Below are 24,709 nucleotides of genomic sequence, written 5' to 3' on the forward strand. Positions count from 1 at the left end.
TATTTTCTTTTCATTTAAAAAAAATGTTTGGGGTGCCCAGGTGGCTCAGTCGATTAAGGGTCCAACTTTGGCTCAGGTCATGATCTTGCAGTTCACGGGTTTGAGCCCCGTGTCAGGCTCTGTGCTGACAGCTCAGAGACTGGAGCCTGCTTCAGATTCTGTTTTGCCCTCTCTCTCTGCCCCTCCCCCACTTGTGCTCTGTCTCTCTGTCTATCAAAAATAAATAAATGTTAAAAAAAATTTTAGGGGCGCCTGGGTGGCTCAGTCTGTTAATCGGCTGACTTCGGCTCAGGTCATGATCTCACATTTGTGAGTTCGAGCCCTGTGTCAGGCTCTGTGCTGACAGCTCAGAGCCTGGAGCCTGCTTCTGGATTCTGTGTCTCCTTGTCTCTCTGACACCTCCCCGCCCCCACTCACACTCTGTGTGTGTCTCTCTCAAAAATAAATACACATTAAAAATTTTTTTTAATTTTTTTAATGCTTATTCATTTTGAAGGAGAGAGAGTGAGCATGAGCAGGAGAGGAGCAGAGAGAGAGGGAGAGAGAGAATAACAGGCTCTGCACTGACAGCACAGGGCCCAACACAGGGCACGATCTCATGAACCGTGAGATCATGACCTGAGCCAAACTCAAGAGTCAGATGTTTAACTGACTGAGCCCGAGGTGCTCCTCAAATACATTTTCTTAAAAAAAAATACATAACCCTGTACTGTTTTATTAATAAAAAATGAGCAGAGACCATTGCTTATAGAATTCCTCTCATTTGTGTTAAGATGAAACCACTTTCGATCTTAAGTGCACTGAGCACCTGCCCCCAACTTTACAAACCCCTGGCAGAATCGATACGAGGCAGTATCGTCTTGATCTCCACTATAGTATTTTCAGGTGGTCACGTCGGTAAGTAGCACAGAGGAGATGCGGTTCACCTGCTAGGTAAGCTGTCTTAGGGGCAAACATAGATCTGAATCTCTATTTTGCCTCTTACAAGTTTGAGGATGTAAATTATGTGACCCATCTGTGCCTCAGTTTCCTCATATGTAAAATGGGGACACAAATTTGTACCTATGCATACAGTGGTGAAGTGAAGTTAGACCTAGACAAGCCCTTAACCCTTGGGTCCCAACGGACCCAGGTATCGGCACAGGCCACACTCTAGGGTATAAGCAGTGTGTTCATGCTGAGTCACAAACAGCCATCACTGGCTGCATACACCCCAGCCCTTCTGCTTAGATAGTAGCAGAGCTGCTCAGACTACACTCCACTGGCTCTGCTGTTGGATAAAAAGGAGATGGCACTAATTAAAATTCATAGAGGCTCCCAGCATCAATCCCATCTAGAAGCGAATTTCTAAGTTAGCTGCTAAACACACTTTGCATCTGAATTAGTTAAGGACCTGACTTATTTTATCTGCCCTCTTATTAGTAGAGGTAGAGGTAAGCTCTTCAATGACCGGAAGGGCTAATCTGAGTAGAGAAGAAAAGCAATGGCCCAAGAGAACTGACAAAGGAGATGATGAACTTCAAAGCCATGGACTACAGAGGGGAAGAAGCTGTCACTTTAGGCATCTCTGATAGAGTTAAAGGTGGGAAAGGTGGTACTAGAAGGGTGAGGGAAGTGGCTTCATGGGAAGGGCTGTGGACTCCAGAAGCAAGGTCTGAATTCTTACCCCGTGCCCCAGAATTTTGGGCATCCTTCATGAACCTGTTCTGTTATAGGTTCAATGATGTCTTTCAAAAATTCCTATGTGGAAGTCCTCACCCCATATCTCTGCTATTGTTTGGGAAGAAGGTTGCAGATGTAGTTAGTGCCGATGAGGTCATACGGAAGTAGGGCGGGCCCTAATCCAATGTGGCTGGTGTCCCTGTAATAAGGGGAATGTGGACCCGGACACATACACAGGGAGAAAGCTATGGGAAGATAAAGATGGAGACGAGGTGATGCTGCAGGCCATGAAATGCCAAATTACCACCAGCAGACCACCAGAAGCTAGGGCGGAGGCATAGGACGGATTCTCCTTCACTGCCTCTGAGGGAGCCGCCCTCACTGACACCTTGGTTTTGGACATCTAATGTTTAGAACAGTGGGACAATAAATTTCTGTTGTTTAAGCCAACCAATTTGTGGTATTTTATTACAGCAGCCTTAGCCAACTTATACATGCTCTGTCACCTGGGAGTTTTGCAGCAGAAGGTTATGTTTACGAAAAAAAAAAAAAGGGTCAGAAATAAAGTTTAAAGAGCCAGCAGTTCCTTGTCATATCAATGAGGCAGTCATCTACTCTGACCTTGACACAGGTCACCTTGTGACAGTGACTAAGTCCTATTTTCATAAACAGGATATTCAGCTGCTCTTTTTTTTTTTTTTAATATTTTATTTATTTCTAGGAGAGAGAGAGAGAGACAGCGTGAGCAGGGGAGGGTCAGAGAGAGAGGGAGTCACAGACTGAAACAGGCTTCAGGCTCTGAGCTGGCAGTCAGCACAGAGCCCGACGCGGGGCTCGAACCCACAAACCGCGAGATCATGACCTAAGTGAAAGTCGGACGCTTAACCGACTAAGCCACCCAGGCGCCCCTCAGCTGCTCTTTGCCAGTCATGGTGGAGACCAAATCATGGCAGCAGTCTGGCATATCTAGGTCACAAGAGTGGAGAGAGCTGACCTTTCTCTTACGTAGCATCTTTTCCTCTTTTGGAGCTGCTATATGGCTTTAACCTAAAGATACCTGGCATAGAAGGCAGGAGCCATTCTAATGATCTAGACTTCTGTTTCTAGTGTGGTTTTTATTTGTTTAATTGTGCTAAAATATATGTAAGAGAAATTTACCATCATAACCATGTTTAAGTGTACAGTTTAGGGACACCTGGGTAGCTCAGGCAGTTAAGTGTCTGGCTCTTGACCTCAGCTCAGGTCCTGAGCTCATGGTTTGTGAGACAGAGCACTGACAGTGCACAGCCGGCTTGAGATTCTCTCTCTCCCTCTCTCTCTCTCTCTCTGACCCTTCCCTGCTTGCTCTCTGTCTCAAAATAAATACATAAACATTAAAAAAAAATTTTAAGTGTACATTTCAGTGGTGTTAAGTACATTCACATTATCATGCAACCTGTCTCCAGAACTCTTACCATCTTGCAAAACAAAAACTCTCAGGGCACCTGGGTGGCTCAGTTGGTTAAGCAACTGATTCTTGATTTTGGCTTGGGTCATGGTCTATCTCACACTTTGTGAGACTGAGCCCCGCGACAGGCTCTGCGCTGACAATGTGGAGCCTGCCTGGGATTCTCTCTCTCTCTCTCAAAATAAATAAACAAACTTAAAAAAAAACAAAAAAACTCTACCCCTCAGACAACAATCCTTGTTCCCCATCCCCCTGCCCCCGGCAACCACCATTCTCCTTTCTGTCTCTGTGAGTTTTACTACTCTTGGGACCGCATATAAGTGGAATTATACAATATTTGCCGTCTTGATACTGGCTTATCTCACTTAGAATAATCTCCGTGGATACTTGCGCTGCTTCCACACTGTATTGTGAGTGCTGCTGCTGCTATGAACATGGGTATAAAAATATCTCTGAGACCAGACTTGCAATTCTTTGGGGCATATATTGAGAAATAGAATTGCTTGGTTATATGCTATTTCTATTTTTTCAACATTTCTGAGGAACTGCCGTACTGTTTTCCACAGCAGTTACGCCATCTTATACTCCCACCAATACTGTACAGCGTTCTGACGTCTCTGCACCCTCCCCAACACTTATTTTCTGCTTTTTGGTGGTAGCCATCCTGAAGGGTATGAAGTGGTGTCTCATTGTGCTTTTGTGTTTATTTGCAAAGAGTGAAGTTATTCACAGAGCGGTACACCATGCTGGAAACCCTGAGCTAAGATTAGGCTTGATGAAGATGCCAGTCGGAAAAATATATCCCCCTTCATGTGTTTTCTCTGTTGTGACTGATGCCCGCATTTATTCAGGAAACACAAGGCCATTAATTTCAGTATTTTTTTTTTATTGTATGCTTGACGTATTTAGAGACAATTCCAAGGGCAAGCACTGGATGGGGAAGTTATCAGGTTCATCGATATTTGTACAAAAGGCTGTTAAGACTACACAGTCAGTCCCCACTGCAGGAAACGGAAAGATTTTCTTTGTTAGTATTCCCTGCCAATTGCATTTTCCAGCTCACACATGGAACTTCTCACGACATGATTGCAAACACATACATATTCATTCCCATGAGAAATCTGCATGTGACATTTCGGAATGTTGGAAGTCGCGCAGATAAAGCACGTTTGACACAAACCGTGGGAGCAGAGCTGGGGCTTGGGGGCGTGCAGAACGAAACGCCGCAGCCACAGCGAGGCAACAGCATGGTGCTGGGAGAGCAGGTGCATGTGACCTGTCACTCCACCCCCTCCGTACGGGGAACGGCCAGCAAGTGGGGGGGCTCCCCTCCCTCCTTCCTCCATGTGCTTCCTTCCTAAAGCTGCGAGCTCAGCCAAAGACCTCCCCGACAAATGACTGTTCTTCAGTCAAGGATGCAGTGAGGGGTGTCACAGCAGACACAACGGTCCCCCCTGGCTTCCGTGCTGAGGCCAGCCAGAGCTGTGAGACGCCTGTACCAGTGTGAGGTGACGTACGTTAGGGAGCGGAGTGGTTTGCCTGGCTGCTCGTTCTTTTTTATACCTAATAATCGGCCCAATTGTAAAGGAACTTCACTGCTAGTATCTAATAGGCATACACCTGCTCTGTTAGCTTGTAAGGAAGACTGTCTAATAGTAACACTGTGGCGCTAAAGGATCACCATAATCTCAAGTATCTGCTTATTCTACTGGAAGTTCCAAACCACCTCCAAGAACGAAGAGTACTACTTCTGCTTTGCTAATATACTTTTTCTGGAGCCCCTGCCCCCTTATGGGATGAGGGCTGTCTTCATCTATGGCAGTGCCATCTATTAGACAAGACTAAGTAGCTTACGTTTGGTTAAGGGGCATGGGATTGGGGGAGAAATTCCATCCTTTACAGCCATGTCCTCCTTCTGCACAAAGTATGCACGGCTCTCCCATTCAAGTCTTAATAGACACACAGAGAGTTATTTCAGGAAGCTATTTACACACTGGCCTTTAAACATTGCTTTCTTGGCTCATCTTGAATATTCATTTTCTCCATATTGCCTTTAGAAAAAGCAATCCCTGGTCAAGAACTTATCCAGGTAATGACAAGCATTTTCCAACAGCAGGGTCTGTTAGGAGAATATGGAAAGAAACCTCCCCCCGGCAACCTGCTCAAAATCCAAGATCAAATTTCAAGCAGTTGACATGAGTCGATAAAAGTCACTAGAAGTGAGTACAGCCTCATCAACAGATTCTCTACTCTCTTCTTGTCTTTCTCCACACCACCCAATGCACAGAGAATTCATCCTCGCTATTACTGGGAGTTTGACTGTACACAGACCCCTCTCTGTGCCCGACGGAAGTGTCCCAGGCCCGACGAACTTCTGCCCAGCCTCGCCTTGGAGGGCTGCCACGGCCCCTGGTGGTAAGACTGGGGCATCACAATTGTGACGTACACCATTTAGCCCGGACAATTCTCATTTAGGGTTGGCCCTTCTTTGAGATCCTGGACAAAGGTCAGTGTGCCCTAAAAGAAGTAGCCATTGTATTTCCCACTTCACAGCGGTTAAGAAATGGCATAGACTGGTTGGCCCATAATAATGTTTGGCCCATAATAATGAAAGTGGACCCCTGTGTAATTTATTCTCACTAGACTTCTTTTGGTAAGCCCCAAATCACCTTGGGTACCTCAGACATCTCAGGTCTGATGAAATGTTTCTGTAAGAGGTGGACGTGAAACCACATGGTGGAATTTTAGGGCAGCTTAACACATAACCTTGTTTTAAATAACCACCCAGCAGGTGGACTTAGGCAGGGTGAGGTACCTATAATGTCACCCCCAAAGCTCCCCCTCCCCCAACTCAGCACCTGTATACAGATGCTTTGAGAATGGCCGTTCCATCTAACAGAAGACCCTGAGTTCATCCACAGTGAAAGCCCTGAATGACACAGAGCAACTACCAGCCACCACAAATGGCTGTGTTGGCTCTCTCAGCTCTCAAAATATCCTTCTCATCTCCCACCACTTGTCACTTTTCCTTTGCGATTTTACGTACAGAACTTACAAAACTGGACCCAAAAGCTCATGGTGCTTTTGTACCTACACGCTTAAAGGGGAGCTGGTAGAAAAACCAGATGTGTTCCGATAAAACTGGTGACCCTGCATGTCCACATCTGTGTGTGAGACCCACGTCCCCTCCAGCCCTCATTGCCTGTCGTGCACCGCTGTCAATGCAGTGTCACTAACCCAAGGTCGCTTCGAAGATTACTGACACTCACGGTATTTCCACTTGCAAATTGCTACCAGGATGAGACATGATTAGGCCCAAAGGGTACGGGTGAGGTTGGAATGATGGGTTGCTGCTCTTCCACTAGCCGCTTACCTGCATATACATCCATTCATCATCTCTGCCCTCTGTCCGTTTCCAGAGTGCTTGAGAGTTTCGATGGCTGGAGGTAAGCCCCACTGCACTTGCCCACCTCAGCTGCCTTCATTGTGAGGGCAGCTACCAGGACATGCGGGCATGAGGAATAAAGGGAGGGCCAGGAAGAGGGCCAGGGCATCGTACACAGCTTTGTGGGATATAATGAGCCGGGCAGGAGAGCTGGGGGGCTGGATCGCTACCCTGTAGTGATCTGCTCCTGCATCCACCTGCCACCTCATTGCCCTCTGTCTTCCCAATGCTGAGCCCATCTGGTCTTCCTCACACACTCTCCTGTTCTCCGGGGGTAAATCAAATGCTTCGTGTGAACACGACATTGGAAACAAATCAACTGAATGAAAGTCTCTGCTGAGATACCGTAGTCGCCACTCCGATTCCAGCTACTTTAATGAGAATCTGAACAGCCAAGCGCCTCTCCTTTTCTTTCCCTCATGAGCTGGAGAAACTCGCAGCTTTGTGGGGTAGAACTATGCCATAGGGCCATTTAATTAATCCTGGAGTAGATGGCCATAACTGGGGCCAAAATCGTTTCTACGCAAGGCCAAGGGGTGGGTAAGCTACTGTGCAGAGAGCCACGTGGTGACGTGGGGAAGCCACGAGCATGGCTGCCCCCAAATCTCTAACATGGGCAGTTCTAGCTACCTCCGCCAACCAGCCCTCCCACAAGCACACAGGAGCCGTCTGCGGGTCCACCGCACGCAAGCGCAGTGGGCAGAGGACAGGCTCCTTAAAATCACGAGAATCAGGATGAGCTGGGACTAGAGAGGGCCCCCTCTGTTCCTTCCCATTGGTTTTGTCCTTCAGCAGACATGTGTGCAGACATTCTGCACCACAGGCCTGCACTCATGGGAAGGGAGGCCGGGTGGCTTCTCCCTCAAGTACCCACACAGGAGCCCTGGGCCTTTTTAACCTGAAAGAAACCATTCCTGAAAGAAAGAATAAGACTTCGATAGAGTTTGCTTTTCTCACACACTCAGTACTGTGGAGCCTCCTGCGGAGGCCTGATGAACCCTCGTCCTCTGTGAGAAGGCTGATGTGTCCGCTGTCACTGAAATACAACGATAGCAGCTGAAAATCCACAATGAGTCACACAATCGAACGACAGGCAAATGGATACACGTGACATCGCAAAAGAAGGGGGGCTACGTTGTCGAAGAAGGGGACATTGTTGGGATTCAAGGCAGAACTCAAGAGTGTGGCTTAAATGCATCTGAACTTTCTCGTTTTACTCAGACAGGAGAGTGGTTTGTTTTGCTGGTAATTTAGTAAGGTGGGAACGTTTAAATAAGAAGAAGAGAGGGAATGCTTACTTCACTTAAAGAACTTAATCTCAGTGTCAACACAGTCATAGAAAAGGTCCCCCACCTCAATGGGGTCCAGAGGGTCAGAGCTGGTCAGAATCTCCTCCATGGCTTCCAGGCCTTGCCTCTCTAGTTCCAACATGGTCTTCCTCAGCTTGCGACCCTGCTCCTGAGGAAGGACAGCAACAGCGAGAGTCACTGCGATGGACAAGAAAGCCTCCCAGCAGCCTGCCCACTCCATTCCATCTGTTTCCCCAGGACTGCCACAGGGATCATTCTGGAATGCCAGGGTGGTTATGGTACTGCTCTGCTTGGCATCCTTAACTCCTCACTGCCTTCAGGATAAGATCCAAACTCCTGAGTGACATTCGGGAAAGGCCTTTTGTAACGTGAGTACGAGGCGCCTCCTGGCCTCACCTCCCGCCAGGCCCCCCAAAGTCTCCCTTTCTCTGAACTGATTGCATTCTTCCAACCCTCCTCTTCCTCAGCACTCGGTCAACGTGCACCCATCCTCAGGCCTCTGAACTTCTCCTCTGGGCTCCCTGTCAATGCCTTTACTTCTGCATGGCTGTGCTCTTCCTGTCCTGTAAGGGTCTGTCTCCTTGCCTGTTCCCCCCATTAGACCACAATCTCCTGGGAGTGAGAACTGGGCTCATCTCCACGCTCAATGCCTGGGACACAGTAGGCACTCCCAGTGAATGCTTGTTGAATGAATAAATGGATCAATGAATAACCACGTGCCATGTCTGACCACAACGTACTTCTTTCTGAGCGGGTGAGATTTCTTCTTCCACTCACTCTGAGGGGATGACAGTGAAAAGCTTTCATGTGCCCAGTTGGGCCCAGAATGGAGAAGCTGCTTCAGCAGCCATCCAGAGCCTCCTAACATTGCGCCGACTCAAAGCAATGGTCGTTTCTCAATGCCAAAGCCCACCCAGCCTCATCAGTCTCATCTCTTTGGCATTTTATACAGAATTGCTCAAGCACACGCCCCTTTCTCCCTCTGTCTTCTAGTTGCCAAATATCCAAGGAACCTTACACCAAGAGGCGTTGTCACTCCAGGCTTACTGTCATCCACCTAGAAGATAGGCCTGTCGGGAACGGCAGTAGGTGGCCCTGGACAAAAGTCAGTGCGGTATATGGCAGCACTCATGGTCCAGGGCAACAGTGGGCACGGAAGACGGATGTAAAAACACCACTGGACTCTGACATGTCAAAATGGACATTTCTTTGGCAAGAAGGGCAAAGTTATGAATAGTGAGACCGCCCTTCTCTGAGATTCTTTCTGAAATCCCTTGATTCACTGTTAACATTGCCTTTCTTTATATGCTTTTTATATAGTCCGCAATGCCAAGCATAATATAAAATAAGCTCACCCAGTCCACACAAATGCAGACACCAATTTATCTACAAGGTGTCCCTTTCTTCAGAACAAACTAGACTTGTTGCAAGTTGGCAAATACATGCTTGGGAAGCAGATGGGCATCTGAGTGCCACATTCCTTCCCCTTCCTTTCAGCAAAACAGAGTCTTGGGTTTAAAAAAATTTTTTTTACTTTTTTTTTTTTTGAGAGATAGAGTGTGACAGAACATGAGTGGGGAGGGGCAGAGAGAGAAGGAGACACAGAATCTGAAGCAAGCTCCAGGCTCTGAGCTGTCAGCACAGAGTCAGATGCAGAGCTCAAACCCACCAACTGTGAGATCATTACCTGGGCTGAAGTTGGACGCTTAACTGACTGAGCCACTCAGGCACCCCAAGAGTCTTGAATTTTAAACTCAATCCATCACGAATGGCTGCTGTAGGGTTATATTGGGTGAGTGTCTTCTTTGAATTGACCTCTTGTAACTTTATTTATAGAAGCTTTGTGGGAAGGGGCAGGTGAGCTGCACGTTGAAGAATAACTTTTTTTAAAAACTAGGAATTCAGGGCACCTGGGTGGCTCAGTCAGTTGAGCGTTTGACTCTTGATTTTGGCTCAAGTCATGATCATGTAGGATCAAGTCCTGTGTGGGGCTCCAAGCTGAGTGCGGAGCCTGTTTGAGATTCTCTCTCTTTCTCCCTCTCCCCTGCTCGTGTACACACTGTTGCTCTAAAATAAAATTTTAATTTAATTTAATTTTTAAAAACTAGGGATTTGAGAATCTTTTTTAAAAGAACTCCTTACAATTATAGTAAAATATGCATAACATAACATTTGCCATTTTAGCCATTTTTAGGTGTACGAGGTCAGTGGCAGAAGGACATTTGCACTAGTGTGCAGCCTACCCACCATCTGTCTATAGAATTTTTTTGAAGAATTACTTTTTTTAAGAAAAGAACAACACGTGGATTGCCTGGGTGGCTGAGTCGGTTGGGCAGCCGACTTGGGCTCGGGTCATGATCTCACGGTTCGTGGGTTGGAGACCTGTGTGCTGACAGCTAGCTCAGAGCTTGGAACCTGTTTCGGATTCTGTTTCTCCCTCTCTCTCTGACCCTCCCCTGCTCCTGCTGTCTCTCTCTCTCAGAAATAAATAAAACGTTAAAAAAAAAAACAACCAAACCACGTGATTGCATCTTTAAATAAAGCATTGCCATCTCGTACATCGTTTTATCCCCAAAAGTATACAAAGAATTCTAGACAGCAGAAAAGCAGCTACCCTCTTTAGAATCGCACATTCCTCTAATTCCTAGGGAAACAGGGAATGAAAGAGGGATATTCCTCGCCCACTGAGTTCTAGGACAACATCAGAAGTGGAGGCTTCGATTCATTGGGTTTCAAGAGACTCACTTGAGTAAAGTGAATAGCAGATTTCTAGAAGGGTCTCAGGTACCTGGATGGCTGGAAGGGGGCGTGCTGGCGAGGAGGAAAACAAGGTCCCGCCTCCTTGTGCGCAGACCGCGCCCCTGCCACGAGCCCACCCCTAGGCTCACCTGGTCACTTTCGATGACAGCGCGCGCCCACTGGTGGGCCTTATAGAGCTCGTGCCGGCGGTCGGGCTTCTCCTGAAACCGAGGCTCCTTTTTGGCAGGGTCATCGTCCCCAAAACAGGGGGATTGTGCTTTGGGGACAAGTTTTACGTCATCCACAAAGATGAAAGGCTTGAATATGGACCTGGAGAGAAAGCAGAGGCGCTTCAGCCCAAGTGAGCCTGAGGCATGGGTACACCAGGGACGATCGTCTCCTTGGACAAATGCCTCCTGAGCCAGCTCCTGGTGGCTGGCGGCTGGTGGCTGCTGGCTGGTGGGTGGGCACCAAGGCAGACACAACTGCATACCTTAGTAAATATTTTAGTAAAACTAACTGTCATGTACCAGCTACAAATTCTTCTATTAACAGCCAGGGGACATCAAAACAGACTTGCTTTGTTCCTGAAAGGTTGGAGAGGCCCCTTTCAGTTGCGTCAAGCAAGGCAAACAGACACGCAGTGTTAGGAGGAAAGGGCGCAATGGGCCATCTATCTGTGCTGAAGGAGGTTTGCCTTTCTCTACCATGGCTTGCTGGAAGGTGATTCCTGGAAAGGAAGGGACTGAGACCCTGTGTCTTTTTTATTTTTAGGTTCTACCTGATTTGCAGATGGCATAAAATGTTCCAGAGTCCCCACAGAGGACACACCACAGAGAAACAGGAGTCCCGTTGTGTGAGAGAGGAGCTCTGGGCACAGAAACTCACTCAGCTCTTCTATCACAATGGTGTATCTTAGGGAAAATGGCTGTAGGGGTGGGGGATGGGGTGAACACGAGCGTGCATGTATCTGTGCATACCTGGGCACATGTCAACACACACACACACACACACACACACCCCAAAAGAGCCATGTATCTAAAGAACTGCATCCTGGGATCCCAAGCCAACGGGGCACGTGGAGAGCACACCTGACTGAACACTAAGGAGAGAGTCTTATTCTCCTCTCTCTGCACCCAGATAAAGCATCACAGCAGGGCTCCTGAGCCCCGAGGAGGGTCTGCTCTCAGCCACACCATGGGGCAGCACCTGCAATAACAGGAAAGACCCCCATGTGTACCGGTTGGGTGTGGGTTGTTTTCTCCCCTCCAAACTGGTGTGCCGGGGCCACTCCACGCTTCAAGTGCGTGAGCAGTGAGCGGGGATACTGGCTCCTTCAGCCCTGGGACGGCTGGGCTCGAGGCGGCCAGGGCAGCCCTGCCGGTGTGCCACACAAACATTCTCAGCTGCGCCGCAACCTGAAAAGGACTTGGAACCAATGACCCTGGCTACCCAAGTTGTGGCCTTGGACCTGAGGCTTCAGCCTCACCCTCAGGCCCCACCCCCATCCCTGAACCAGAATCTGCGTGTCCACAAGGTCCCCGGGGGTTGGCAAGATACCAAGTGTGAGGAGCAGGGCTGCGGACAACAGTACAGGCCCCCCTCACCCACCCACCCTCCCTGCTATCTGAAGATAGAATGTTCTATGAAGCCTCTCGTAAGCCAAAATGGTATAGAGCAAAGAAGTAACTACCACTTCGTAAAAGCAAAACTCCTCTTGGGATTTCTTTCGGTTTGTGAAAACAGGGACTGTACTAATGTACGTCTTTCGTAAAAGTGACGTGGTGGAGAGCGAACTTGCAGATAGTGGGGGAAAGCTGTTATGCGAAGTAACCTCTTAGGTTACTTCCCTGAGGATATCACGGGAAAGAGGACTCAGGAGAGGAAAGACCCTGCAGTCACTCTGTAAGACTGGGCTCAGGCTTAGTTAATTTGAATATTAAAAGCAGTGAGACCTTCCTACCCCAAGCTGCGAAAGTGGGATGGGACTGGTCAAGGACTGGTGCCAGGTCCCCGTTCATGGACCCTCCCCAGGAGGCGGGGGGCTGCCTTTCACAGAGGGAGAACAAAGTGCCACTTCCTACAGCCTGCTAAACATCCATGGGTCGTTGGCCCTTCTACTGAACGCTGAACAGATGACCGCTGAAGGTGAAAGGAATCGAGGGCAAAACTTACAAGTGTCTAAAGCAAGTCTGATTACACAATGTTGAGTTTTCCAATTCGTCATTCAGTTGATTCTGCAAAAGGGCTGCAGGGTAGGGCGGTCCCAGGAAAAGCTTAACGGAGGGGGAAGGGTGGGGGAGTGGGAGGAAAATGACGAGAAGAAAGGGTCCAGGCCTCTGGGGCCTTCTCATCTCTTACAACACAGCGGCCTCACAGCAGGCAAGCATCCCACCCTTCGGGGCCCAACAGCACCACAGGGCTCCTGAAAAGTCAGCGCCCAGCATGCCGTCGGGCAGCAGACGGTAATCTGCAGCGTCCTGGCCAGCACAGAGACCCTCTGCGGGAGACCGGCCCTGGGGCTCCAGCCGCACAGCCCGGGGCCTGTGCAGTCCCCATATTCTCGGCCGCCAGGTCTGTGCTGGCCAGAAAGGGTCAGAGCTGTGCCCTCTGCAGGCTTCCACTGGGCGATGGGGTGCCACAGGCCGGGTCACTGGCAGAGCTTTACTCTGCATCCCAGGACCATCCAGACATGGTGGCCCTGTGGGCAAGAACCACATCTCTGGGGGGCCAGGAGGGCACAGTCTGGTATCACTCGTCGGGCTAAGCATGGATCCCACATCTGCCTGACTCACTGTGGTGGGGACAGGGCGCCGGGCTGGGCCTCAGAATGAGGGTGTGTGGCTCCTCTCTACTCTGACCAATAGTGGGGACACTTGTGTTCCTTCTCTGTCTCCCACCGGGACTAAGTCCCCTCCCAGCTTCTGAACCTAAACATTTCTATTTGTATAGACACACTGGCCATGCAGTCCATGAACTTGTGACTCCGACTTCAAGAAGTTCATGCTGGGGCACCTGGGTGGCTCAGTCGGTCGAGCGTCTGACTTGACTCGGGTCATGATCTTATGGTTTGTGAGTTTGAGCTCTGTGCTGTCAGGGCAAAGCCTGCTTCGGATCTTATGTCCACCTCCTTTTCTGCCCCTCCCCTGCTCTCTCTCTCTCTCTCTCTCTCAAAAATAAAATAGACATTTAAAAAAAGAGGTTCATGCTAAGCACAGTCGTGGTCTTTTGCATCCAATATGTAGGATAATGTGTAGTAAAAATCATTCCATTTGATGGAACTTCAAACCCACTCCACATGTGCTGGAAGGTGGAGATTAGTTTAACCTCAATAAAGATATCCGGTGGCTCTTCTAAGGCAAGAAAGTAACATATGTTTACCAGTTATCCCATCTATCAGTTTTCTTTTTCAAAATAAATAATAAATATGATGGGGTTCCCATAATACTCTAATGTAGCCAAAGCTCTCCAAAGATTTCCCCCCTCCAAAGTCTGTAAGGAAGTCGGCATCCTCAACTGCTAAAAACATGAAATGTAGATATGTGAAGTGGTTAAAGGGAGAATTTTAGACATTGAATAAATAAATATAAACTACTGCTGATAGCAAATTGCAATAACACTAATACTTGTTTAAACCAGAATGTGGGAATTATAATTCAGGCTTCATTATTTGTGCCTGTGAAGCAGAATGTGGATAACTCATTGGTTTCCAAACCTTCTGATTTCTTGTCAAGCCTTATTAAAAAAAAAATCACACTAAAAATCCAAACAGGTGAGGAGAATCTCTGACATTTTTCCACACTTAAAGCTCAGATCAGGGGGTGTCTGGGTGGCTCACTCGGTATCCAACTTAGTTTCAGGTCAATGATCTTACGGTTCATGAGTTTGAGCCCTGCATCAGGCTCTGTCCTGATGGTCTGGAGCTTGCTTGAGATTTTCTCTCTCTCTCTCTCCCTCTATCTGCCCCTTCCCTACTTATTCGCTCTCTCTCTCTCTAAAAAAGAAACTTGTTTTTAAAAAGTCCAGATGGTAGTTTCTTAAATGCCACTTGATCAAATGTATACTAAGTCATGACCTGGAAATTAAATGACTTGACCAAGGTCACATATCCAGCCAGCGGCAAAGCTGAAACTGTCATCTGAGTCACGAGGCACACTCCTCCCAGGCCACCAGGACAGGGCAGGGCACACTTTGTCACACTTGTGGAGCCCTCCCAGAGTGTCCCAGGGATGGCTCTGACATGAGACACAACTGAGCGGCTCCAGAAAGCTGGTTCTAAGAAGCCACCTAACCTGAAATTCTCCCCCATCACTTGGCCCCGCCATGATGTGCTGTGACATGAATGCAAGATAACAGGCCCAAAAGGGGAAAGTCCTTCCAGCGGCAAAGGGCCACCCAACAGCTGGTTAATGAGGAGGTTAAAGCCTCCTGAGAGACCTACAGGGACAATCCATCCTCAGGAGGGGTGAAGGAAACCATATGACCATGACCATCAGGTCTCCCTGAGACAAACCTAAGGTCTAAGGCACAGTCTGATGACAGGCAGCACAGCATGGGCTTCCACACTGTCTCAGAAGTCTGCAGAATTTTAGCTTTGGGTGACACTTGGAGCCACAGCCCAGAGACCTGCTCCCATGGAGGCATCTGGCCTCCTCTGTCCTTTTTGTCATCCAGAATCTTGGGATGCATGCGCTAAGCCAGTGTAAAAAAAGGGTTCCCTGTCATTTGTTTTCTCATTTTGCTGGAAAGCAAAATTACCATGGGAACTGCTAACGTTTTACAGTGTATTGTAACTTTCAAAGTGCTTGCATTCAGTTCTCCTAGTATCCCTATTTTCTATTCACTCATCAGTAAATACATGTTGAATAATGACTGAGTACCAGATACCATTCTAGGTACTAGGGATACAGTGATGAACAAGGCAGGGAAAAAATTTCCATCCCATTTTACAGATGAGAAGACTGAGGCTCATGGCAGCTAAGTGCTTGGTCCAAAGGCATATTCCTAATAAGTGGCAGATGGAAAACTAAATTCAGATCTTCTCTTTTTAAAAAATTTTTAGTGTTTATTTATTTTTGAGAGAGAGAGCGTGAGCATGAGAGGGGTTAGAGAGAGAAAGAGGAGAAACATAATCGGAAGCAGGCTCTAGGCTCTGAGCTGTCAGCACAGAGCGTGACGCAGGGCTCGAACTCACAAACTGTGAGATGACCTGAGCTGAAGTCGGATGCTCAACTGACTGAGTCGCCCAGGTGCCCCTAAATTCAGATCTTCTAAAGCTGAGGTCAGTTTTCCCCCCACTACCTTTCACCATCATATTAACCTTCTGCTGGTTCTTTATATACATCGTGCAGGAAAATAAACCTTTCTGTGCTTTGGGATTTGGAATTTTATTATCAGTGGCCAGCCGGCACTTCTGACCTCAAACATGGCTCTGTTCTTACAGAAGGTACAGAAACTCCCCAAGCCACTAAGCCAGGCTTCGTGGGTGCCCTGGAGTCCCCCAGATCTGCTGAGGGGAGACTGGCTCAGAGGGGAGCAGCATTAAGGCTCCTACGATGTGAATCTGCTAAGCTTTCAACCAAACTCAAAAGAACCCAGAATAACCAGTTTTCTCTCAATTGTAGGTGTCCTTCTGAATGGGTCGCTCCAGCTTTACCGTCAGTCACTTCAATCACATGATCTCAGCCACATCTGGCTGAGGGCAGAACCTATAAGTGGAGCGCCTTTCTACTGAAAGAGAAAGAGAACTCGTACTTTTGGAGCATGGGCTGGATCCAGATGCTCCGGAAGGTTGTGAGGTCAAAACTGTAGGGTAGGAGAAGGGATGGATATGGTGCTATATGAATTCAGAATGAAATTGAAGGGGATGCTATTTCGCATGGGGCCCTCAGCTCTGTGATTGGCTGGCTGTTCCCTGAACAGCACCAGGGACTGTATTTACTTAAGCAGTCGCGTCTAAGGCGAGTTAAGTGTTACCTGCACCGACAGAGATGCCACATGTCATTACATTTGAATTAGCCAGATGAGACGGTCTCAGCTGACCCAACTTGGCATCTCAAGCTTAGCACGTTGGGAGAAGAGGAGGAAACACACACACACATACACCCCAGGTCGTCTGCATCTCCCCAGCGATCTGCCACTAGTTAAATTCGGTCCAACACCCCATTTTCCTAGAATTTCTTCCCAATTTTCTGTTTCCCGGGCTAAAGTCCATAGCCTAAAGCAATGAGAGAAATGGGATGGGAAACAGCCTTCTAATATTTAAAATGGAAACATTTAAAAATTTTCTCCCCTCTGGTTTATTCATCCTGTGCGTTGAGTATCTGCGGGCTTTCTCAGATCGGGGGGTCTCTTGGTGATGTGCTGGTTTGGCAACTATATCTGAAAAAAATAAGCCCTGATTCATGGTGTCTGCCGGTTTCTCTGGTGTGAACATGCCCACTGCGACTCATGTCACGTTACCAGTGTGACGTCACTAAACACAGGGTTGGGAAAAGATGCACCTAATCAGCTCTCCTAAGCTCCGGCCCACTGCAGGACTCCGAATTTCACAGTCTCAAAGAGCTAAGGTACCTCTCTACTCTTTCCCTCTCCAATTCTTCACATCAGTGAGGCTTTGCCAAGTGCCAACTTCCACCGAGGAAATGGCTTCCAAAGGTCAGAGCCAGAGCACTAAAGCCAGTCGCCGCCACTACATGGCTAACTGAGGCACCAGCTGACTCATCAGAATATTAATATTATGAAATCCGCCTTCTCAATACGATGAATTAAAGGTCTTTGGCATCTCCCTCTTTATCTCTCAAATTCTGACTCTTGTATCTCCCTCCAGCTCTCAGACTTGCACGGTACCTGGTACATCCTGGAAGGGACGGAGAAAGAGGAAAAGAGAACGCGAGAACAAGTTATTTCAAAAGAAGGATCTGTAATGAGTGCCCTGAGAAGAGAAGTGTGGAAGGAGACAGAACAGTCAGATGCTGTTCTTTGGTTCTGAGCATTAACTGGGAGGGATAAAGAACACAGTCCTGCTCTTGGATTATAATCTCTTGCAAGCCCCCTGCTTTGAAATGATTTCTTGAAAACATCTCTCTAACGTTTTTAGCGTCAGCAGAAGCCAGCTAAAATTTCCCTGATTTACTACCTAAAAACCCAAGAGGAGGTAATTACGCTTCCTGCTGACAAAATATAAAATGTTAAACATGCCCAATTACAGAGAAGCATTGGAATGTTGAATAGAAGAAAAGAATCTGTGACAGCTCTAACAGTCGCAGTAGGAAACGCAGCTCCCTTACCCCTGGAAGATAAAAATGAATGCCTTCCGGAAAGCCCTTCATCTTCTCTAAGATCTTTTCAATTAATTTAACCATGAATAATTTTCTTTTAAAATTACTTGAAAATGTTCCAGATTAAATATAAGAAGGATATTTCACAGCCCCTTTTCAGAACTGTACCAGGCTGTGTACTTCAGTCTAGGAAATGGCGTTCCTTTAGATTAGTGTCCTGACCTCACACAGCCCTGTCTTCTAAGCACAGCTGGGGGGTAGGGGACGGGTGCCTGAGACTTCAGGAGCAAAGGGGGGCAGTACAGGCCTTCCTCAGCTCAAAGGCCTGAAGGCCACTCCTTCAAAGGCTCCTGCTCACTAAAGAACATCGCAGAGCATTCTAAGCCCTTTAAGTAGGGCTGTAAGTGCCTACGTGGACCCCTGTGGTCCAGCACAGAGTGTTCTCAAGAGGCTGCTGAGCTGCCAGTGTTAGGGGCAAGCTAGGTGGGAGTCCATAAGGGAGGATGCAGACAACAGAAAGAGGAAGGACGAGCCCCAGAGCTGATGGACTGAAAAGAGCGCAGGAGTGGGGCGTTCACGAGACCAAGCATCCAGAGCTGAGAGATAAAGTGAAGAGGAAGCAGCTGGGGTCAAGAAGGAGCATGCCCTGGGAGGTTGGCTGGAGAGATGAGGCTCGCTGTGGGCGGCCAGCAGAGGTGCGAAGAGAGGGTAGCCAGTCTTGTTCACTGGAGGAGCGGGGGCGGAGGAGAGACGGAAACATATAATCTACAACAGGGTGCTGTTTCGTGGCTCTCTGTATGTGCGCCTGCTGGCTCTCTACCCAGAATGTCATTCCTGCTTTTCATACCCCACAAACTCTTCCTCTTCCGACAATGCCCGGTGCTCAAGAGATCCTTCCTCTGTGAAGCTTGCTCCCTCATCATCTCCTCCAAGGCACCTGTCACCTTGCATACATTTCCTCTCTAATACCCAATAAGCATGATAGTTGGAACACAGTAGGTGCTTAATACGTGCTTGTTGAATGAAGAAATGAGTGAATGAAAAGCTAATCAGGTCCTGCTAGAAGGATCTATAGATATTGGCAGTAGCTTAAAAAGTAAGGCCAACAGGTCAAGAGAGGTGCTCGGCTTTTCCCAAGTCATCTAAGAAAGCGTCCCTAGCTAGATGCCATCATTGTCTGCTATTCCTGAAACAGTAAGAGGAGAATAAACATGCTTGGCTGAAAAGGGAATGAAATTGAACAGCTTCCAGATTTCCTGGTAGCAGTCAAAGATGTGACACCAATATCATCGTTTTCAGCCAATGGAACCCCTAAAAAATACCACTGAAACTACTAGAATAAGATGTCTTCATTGTTTTCCAGGCTGAGGATCAGTCCTACCTGACACATTCATAAGCCCACCTTAAAAATTCAGATACAACAGGTTTGGGTCAAGGCACCTGTATTTTTCAAAAACTCCCCCAAGCGCTTCTGATAACGAACTGAATTAGAAAACACTAATAGTTGTGTCTAAGCCACTGCTGCTGTGACTTGTAGTATATGTGACCGAACATTACCAGAGAGTGGGGCTGCTGTCTGCCTGGCAGACCAGAGACAGTCTTAACAAAAGAAAAGTTAAACTTACTGTCTGTTTACTTGGATTATCTCACTTAATCTTCCCAAAAGCATACAAAGTGGGAGCTGACATTCTGTATGGCACAGATGCGGGAGCTTACAGAGGCTAAGTAACTGATCAGCCGGAATTCAAAACCTTGGCAGTTGATTCCAGAGGCTGTTTTTAAACACTGGGCAGTACAATACCTTTGCTGAACACGGGCAGAAAGCAACTCCCTGAAACACAGTCTTGAAGAAGTGGTCAGTGCACTCGAAGTTGCCTCAATCGGCATTACCTCCGAGCTGTTCTGTCCTCAACCTTATCAGAACTGATTGTTTTGATCAATCTTGGGCATTCCTGCATCTGTCTCACTGTGTGCTACATATGTTTGCCTCCTCATATGTATAGCACCATGCCCAGCCCACAATATCAACTCAATAAATATTTGTTGAATTTAAAACAATTTGATTCCACGGATGTCGTAATTAAATTTGATTCCGTGATGTGACTAGAGCCAAGAATTTCCCTTCATCAAAGCTCTTTGTGCTACGTTGGCCACGAACTTGACTCGGCTATAGAAAGAGAAGAACAGGGACACAGTGTGTGCCCACTGGTTGAGCTGTCGAGGAGCACACACATGTTCTGCCAGCATGACTGGGTCGCAGACAAACCTGGAAGGATCCGGGGTGCCAGTGAAGTAGTGAATGCACGGCGAGCTTCTGTTCTGAGGCAGAACAGACACGACGCTGGCCGTGGTAAGGAAGGACTCAGAGTCTATACAGACTCCACCGGCTTTGTCCCGTAAGATGTCAATCATGGTCTGCACAGTGATGCTTTCTGTAAGGGAAAAAGAGAGAGAAAGAAGCTATAACAGTAGCAGGTTGTTAACCAAAATCCATTCATTCCTTTTCCTTTTCAGCAACAGAACCCTGGATTGTAACTGCTACAGACTATACTTCCCAGCTTCCCCTGTGGCTAGGTGTGGTCACATGATAAATCCTGACCAGTGGGAGACAGAATGTTATGTACAAACTCTTCTCTCATCCATAAAAAGGATGGTTTGCCTTTCACTTTGTTTCCCCATCTTTCTTTTTAAAAACTTTTTTTTAATGTTTTATTTATTTCTGAGAGAGAGACAGCATGAGCAGGGGAGGGTCAGAGAGAGAGGGAGACACAGAATCTGAAATAGGCTCCAGGCACTGAGCTGTCAGCACAGAGCCCAACATGGGGCTCGAACCCATAGACTGGGAGATCATGACCTGAGCAGAAGTCGGACACTTAACAGACTGAGCCACCCAGGCGCCCCTGTTTCCCCCTCTTTCTGCTGCTAGGACATGCCCACAGGTGGCCACAGGTGCAAGTCAAATGTTGAGTATGGCTGTCCTCTGGTGCAGACTAACCCGCCAGCCCTGGACTGGCCACATACATCTAGACTATAACATGGGAGAAAAATAAGCTTCCATTTTCTTTCTTTCTTTCTTTCTTTCTTTCTTTCTTTCTTTCTTTCTTTCTTTCTTTCTTTCTTTCTTTTTCTTTCTTTCTTTCTTTCTTTCTTTACAAATAGTTTATTGTCAAATTAGTTTCCGCATAACACTCAGTAAGCTTCCATTTTCTTAAAATCATATTATTTTGTGGTCTCTTTGTTGTAGCACTTAGCAATTTCTCAACTAGTACAGTAGGCAATAGAGCGATATCCATAGGAAAGTATGTGCAATCTATTCACAATCCACTAAGCAAGCTCTCTCATACACACTTGTTGGTTACAGTCAATACTGTATTTGGGGAATAGGGCGCCTGGGTGGCTCAGTGGGCTAAAGCATCTGACTTTGGCTCAGGTCATGATCTCATGGTTGGTGGGTTCGAGCCCTGCGTTGGGCTCTGTGCTGACAGCTCAGAGCCTGGAGCCTGCTTCAGATTCTGTGTCTCCCTCTTTCTCTGTCCCTCCCCCACTTGTACTCTGTCTCTCTCTGTCTCAAAAATAAGTAAACTATAAAATATACATATATATTTGGAGAATGACCTCTCTGAAGTGGGAGAGAGCCACACAGAGAAATATTGAAAACATTCAGGGTCATTATGACTACCGACTCTGACTTCAGTTACATGTGTAAACAATTCCTTGACTATCAACGACCCCAGCTTTACATTTTCTCCTCTGATCATAATTCATTAAAACACTATTCTCTCGGTCTATGTTCACATCGATGGAATCAAAGCATCACAGAAAGACAAGGTGCCTTAAACTTCACTAACACAACTCTCATCCACTTTGTAAATTTCTATTTGTCATGTGTCATACCTAAAAGGATTCATAAGCCTTGATCTCTTCAACTACCCAGTGTCCAAAAGTCTCCACTGTCTTACAAATGAGTTTATTGATTTAAGTTGGGACCCAAAAGGTTGCTCATGTCTGAAATCTCTTTTAATCCCTGCGTCTCACTGTATCCCCTTGCATTTTATTTGTTGGTCATTTCTCCTGTAGAGTTTTCCACAGTCTGAACTTTGCACTTGCCATCCCAACTTTCTTGTAAAGAACCAGATAGTAACTATTTCAGGCTTACGGGCCACACCATCTCTGCTGTAACTTACCTATTGCAACTGTGCAACCGTGCCAGTGGGACATGGAGGCAGTCATAGCCACTACCTAGATAAATGCACCTGGCTGTGTTCCAATAAAGTTTTATTCACCGAATAGGGGGCTGCCGACAGGTCTTAGTCTGCCAACCCCTGTACTAAATGATCACAGGTTTAACTTACAAAATGTGTGTATCATTGGCAACTATAAAATGGGGCCTCAGTGGTTTACTTGGAAGGGTGTCCACTCGGGCACAAAAGTAATAAGCTACCAAGTCACCACATTTACCTAAATATGGGATCTGATTAAGTCAAGCACTGGGTGCAAGACAGAGGGTTTAGGAAAAGAATTCAGGACAATAGTTCCAACTCAACAAATGTTCGCAGAGCAAAAGACTGTAAGAGACACCATGAGGGAATCCCAATCTGAGTGAGAGATAGCACCCTGCCCTCCAGGCTCAGCAGGCTACTGAGAAAGGAAAATATAGGAAGACAAGACAATGAGTGAAATACAAAAACGTTGGGGTGCGTGGGTGGCCCAGTCAGTTGAGCATCTGACTTTGGCTCAGGTCATGATCTCACAGTTTGTGGGTTCGAGCCCCGCGTCAGGCTCTGTGCTGGCAGCTCAGAGCCTGGAGCCTACTTCGGATTCTGTGTCTCCCCATCTCTCTGCCCCTCCCATGATCATGCTCTGTCTCTCTTTGTCTCTCACTGATAAATAAATGTTAAAAAAAAATGTTTTACATTAAAAAAATAAATACACAAACGTGGAGGTAGAAGGAAGGTATCACAAAGACGAGTACAATGACATCATTTAAAAGAGAAATAACATCAAGAGGAGGAAAAGCCCTCATGGACAAGGAAGCATCTTGTAACAACAGATACATGTCATCCTGCCTGCACATCAGGGGCATCAACGCAAGTTGGTCTCTATGTACCAGGTCTATCCTCATCTCCTCTTTGCTCACCCTCCGAAGTTCAGACAAGTTCTCTGAAATAGCTGCAAGACAACAGGTATGAGAGAGAGAATCATAAGGGATATACTAACTCACCTTCTTTCTTTTCTAAGCTGTCTTTGCCTGCACAGCAGTCTAGGTGGTCATCAGCTGGCGAAAAAACTTCAGAAAAATTGAACTCGTCCTCTCCCGTCCACCAGCCTTGACTCTGAGCATAACTCCTGAGTTCGGGATGCTCCGCGTCAATCTTAGTGGTGAGTGAAAGCTGATTGCAAATACACTTCACTCCCTCTGTGGAGAGTACAAAGCCCAGTTAGTTGGAAATATACTTAGACTGAATCAAGAAATGGAAATTTACAGCGAGTCCCGTCTCCGCAATTCAACTTCACAGAGAGGAATCAACTGTATTTTTGAAGAGAGAAACACAGTCCTTGGTCCTCTTCTAAGAAGACCTCCCAGAAGGTCTGACCAGTCCTGACCAGGCACTACCACATTTTAAATGAGCAATGGTCACTTGATCTAAAATTCACATTCAAAAGAAAACATGCAAAGCCCTCGTTATGGCTAAATAAACCCCGAGCTTCTACTAATTATAGAAAAAAATGAAAGGTTTCTTGAAGGAGACACGACACTACTTACAAGACTTAGGAACATCACAACTATAGCACTGTTTCCTCCCCAATTTAGTTTTCCTCTACTTGAAGGGACATTTTACGCCACCACCCTCTGCCCAAATACATCATTTTTGGAAAATACAAATACGGGACTTCTTCATTCAGCTGTTTTTTTTTTTCAGGTCCCAACATTTAGAAAAACCCAGTGGCACTGATAATGAACTGTTTTAAAATAATGGAATGTACCTGTGAATGTATATCTCTGAGTATATTGGTATGACTGTGTGTGTATACATGTGTGTATATGTATATGACTGTGGACATTCTGTGGGAATTTTTTTTTTTCTCATAAAAATGTAAGTGCAGTTAAAAGAGTCTAGAATCAGGAACACTCTGAGGACACTCCAGCTTAATGAATGAGGGTTTGCCCAGAAATTCCCCTCTGCTGACAGGCTTGCTATGGCTTCTTCCGAAGTCTCAGCTGCAAATACGCTGGGGACAGCTTGGCCTTGATTCTCCAAGATGTTGTCTAGGATACTAAGAAGATATGTTCTATAAGCTGTAGCTCAAAAAGGCCATCCATACTTGCTGCTTCCAGAGAGCATGTTGATCTTCCAAATTCTTGGAGAATGAAATAAACAGAGAGATCAAACCACAAGCTGCAATAAAGCCATGATGGCCTAAAACCCAGTTCTTGGAGACAAGGTCAGTGCTGGATTGAGTTCTTCTGGGATGTTCTGCTCCACTGATTTGTTCTTCCAAAATAAGTATCACTAGCTGATGGGCGTTGGCCTTCTGTCATTCATCTTTTCAGAGGACAAGAATAAAACTACTTAAAAATTTTAAAAATAAAAAGGAGCTTTGGCCTAAGTAAGAGATTTTGGCATTCTTCATACCAAGCTATTAAAAAACAAACAAACAAACAAACAAACAAACAAACAAAACACAACCTTGTGAACACCACCACAGACAGGGCTGATTTATAATGTATGTTTGCTTTCAGGGCACGCAGGTGGCTCAGTAGGTTAAGCGTCCAGCTCTTGATTTCGGCTCAGGCCATGATCTCATGTTTCATGATCAAGTCCCG

The 24,709-nt window shown here is 46.8% G+C and overlaps 1 protein-coding gene across 1 annotated transcript in view; it reads right to left on the minus strand.

The window, feature by feature from the left end:
- Positions 1 to 3,997: 3,997 nt before the first annotated feature.
- SCRN1 (secernin 1) overlaps positions 3,998 to 24,709 on the minus strand; it is a 64,910-nt gene continuing 44,198 nt past the window's right edge. The window contains exons 5-8 of the mRNA XM_039229881.1: positions 23,105 to 23,299; positions 20,150 to 20,315; positions 10,753 to 10,933; positions 3,998 to 8,012 (exon numbers count right to left, since the gene is read on the minus strand). Of these exons, the coding sequence (XP_039085812.1) occupies positions 7,854 to 8,012; positions 10,753 to 10,933; positions 20,150 to 20,315; positions 23,105 to 23,299 (701 nt within the window). The 3' untranslated portion in view covers positions 3,998 to 7,853. The remainder of the gene's footprint in view (positions 8,013 to 10,752; positions 10,934 to 20,149; positions 20,316 to 23,104; positions 23,300 to 24,709) is intronic.

The sequence above is a fragment of the Hyaena hyaena genome, unplaced genomic scaffold, assembly GCF_003009895.1.
Source record: "Hyaena hyaena isolate Hyena2069 unplaced genomic scaffold, ASM300989v1 scaffold_40, whole genome shotgun sequence".
NCBI classification, from domain to species: domain Eukaryota; kingdom Metazoa; phylum Chordata; class Mammalia; order Carnivora; family Hyaenidae; genus Hyaena; species Hyaena hyaena.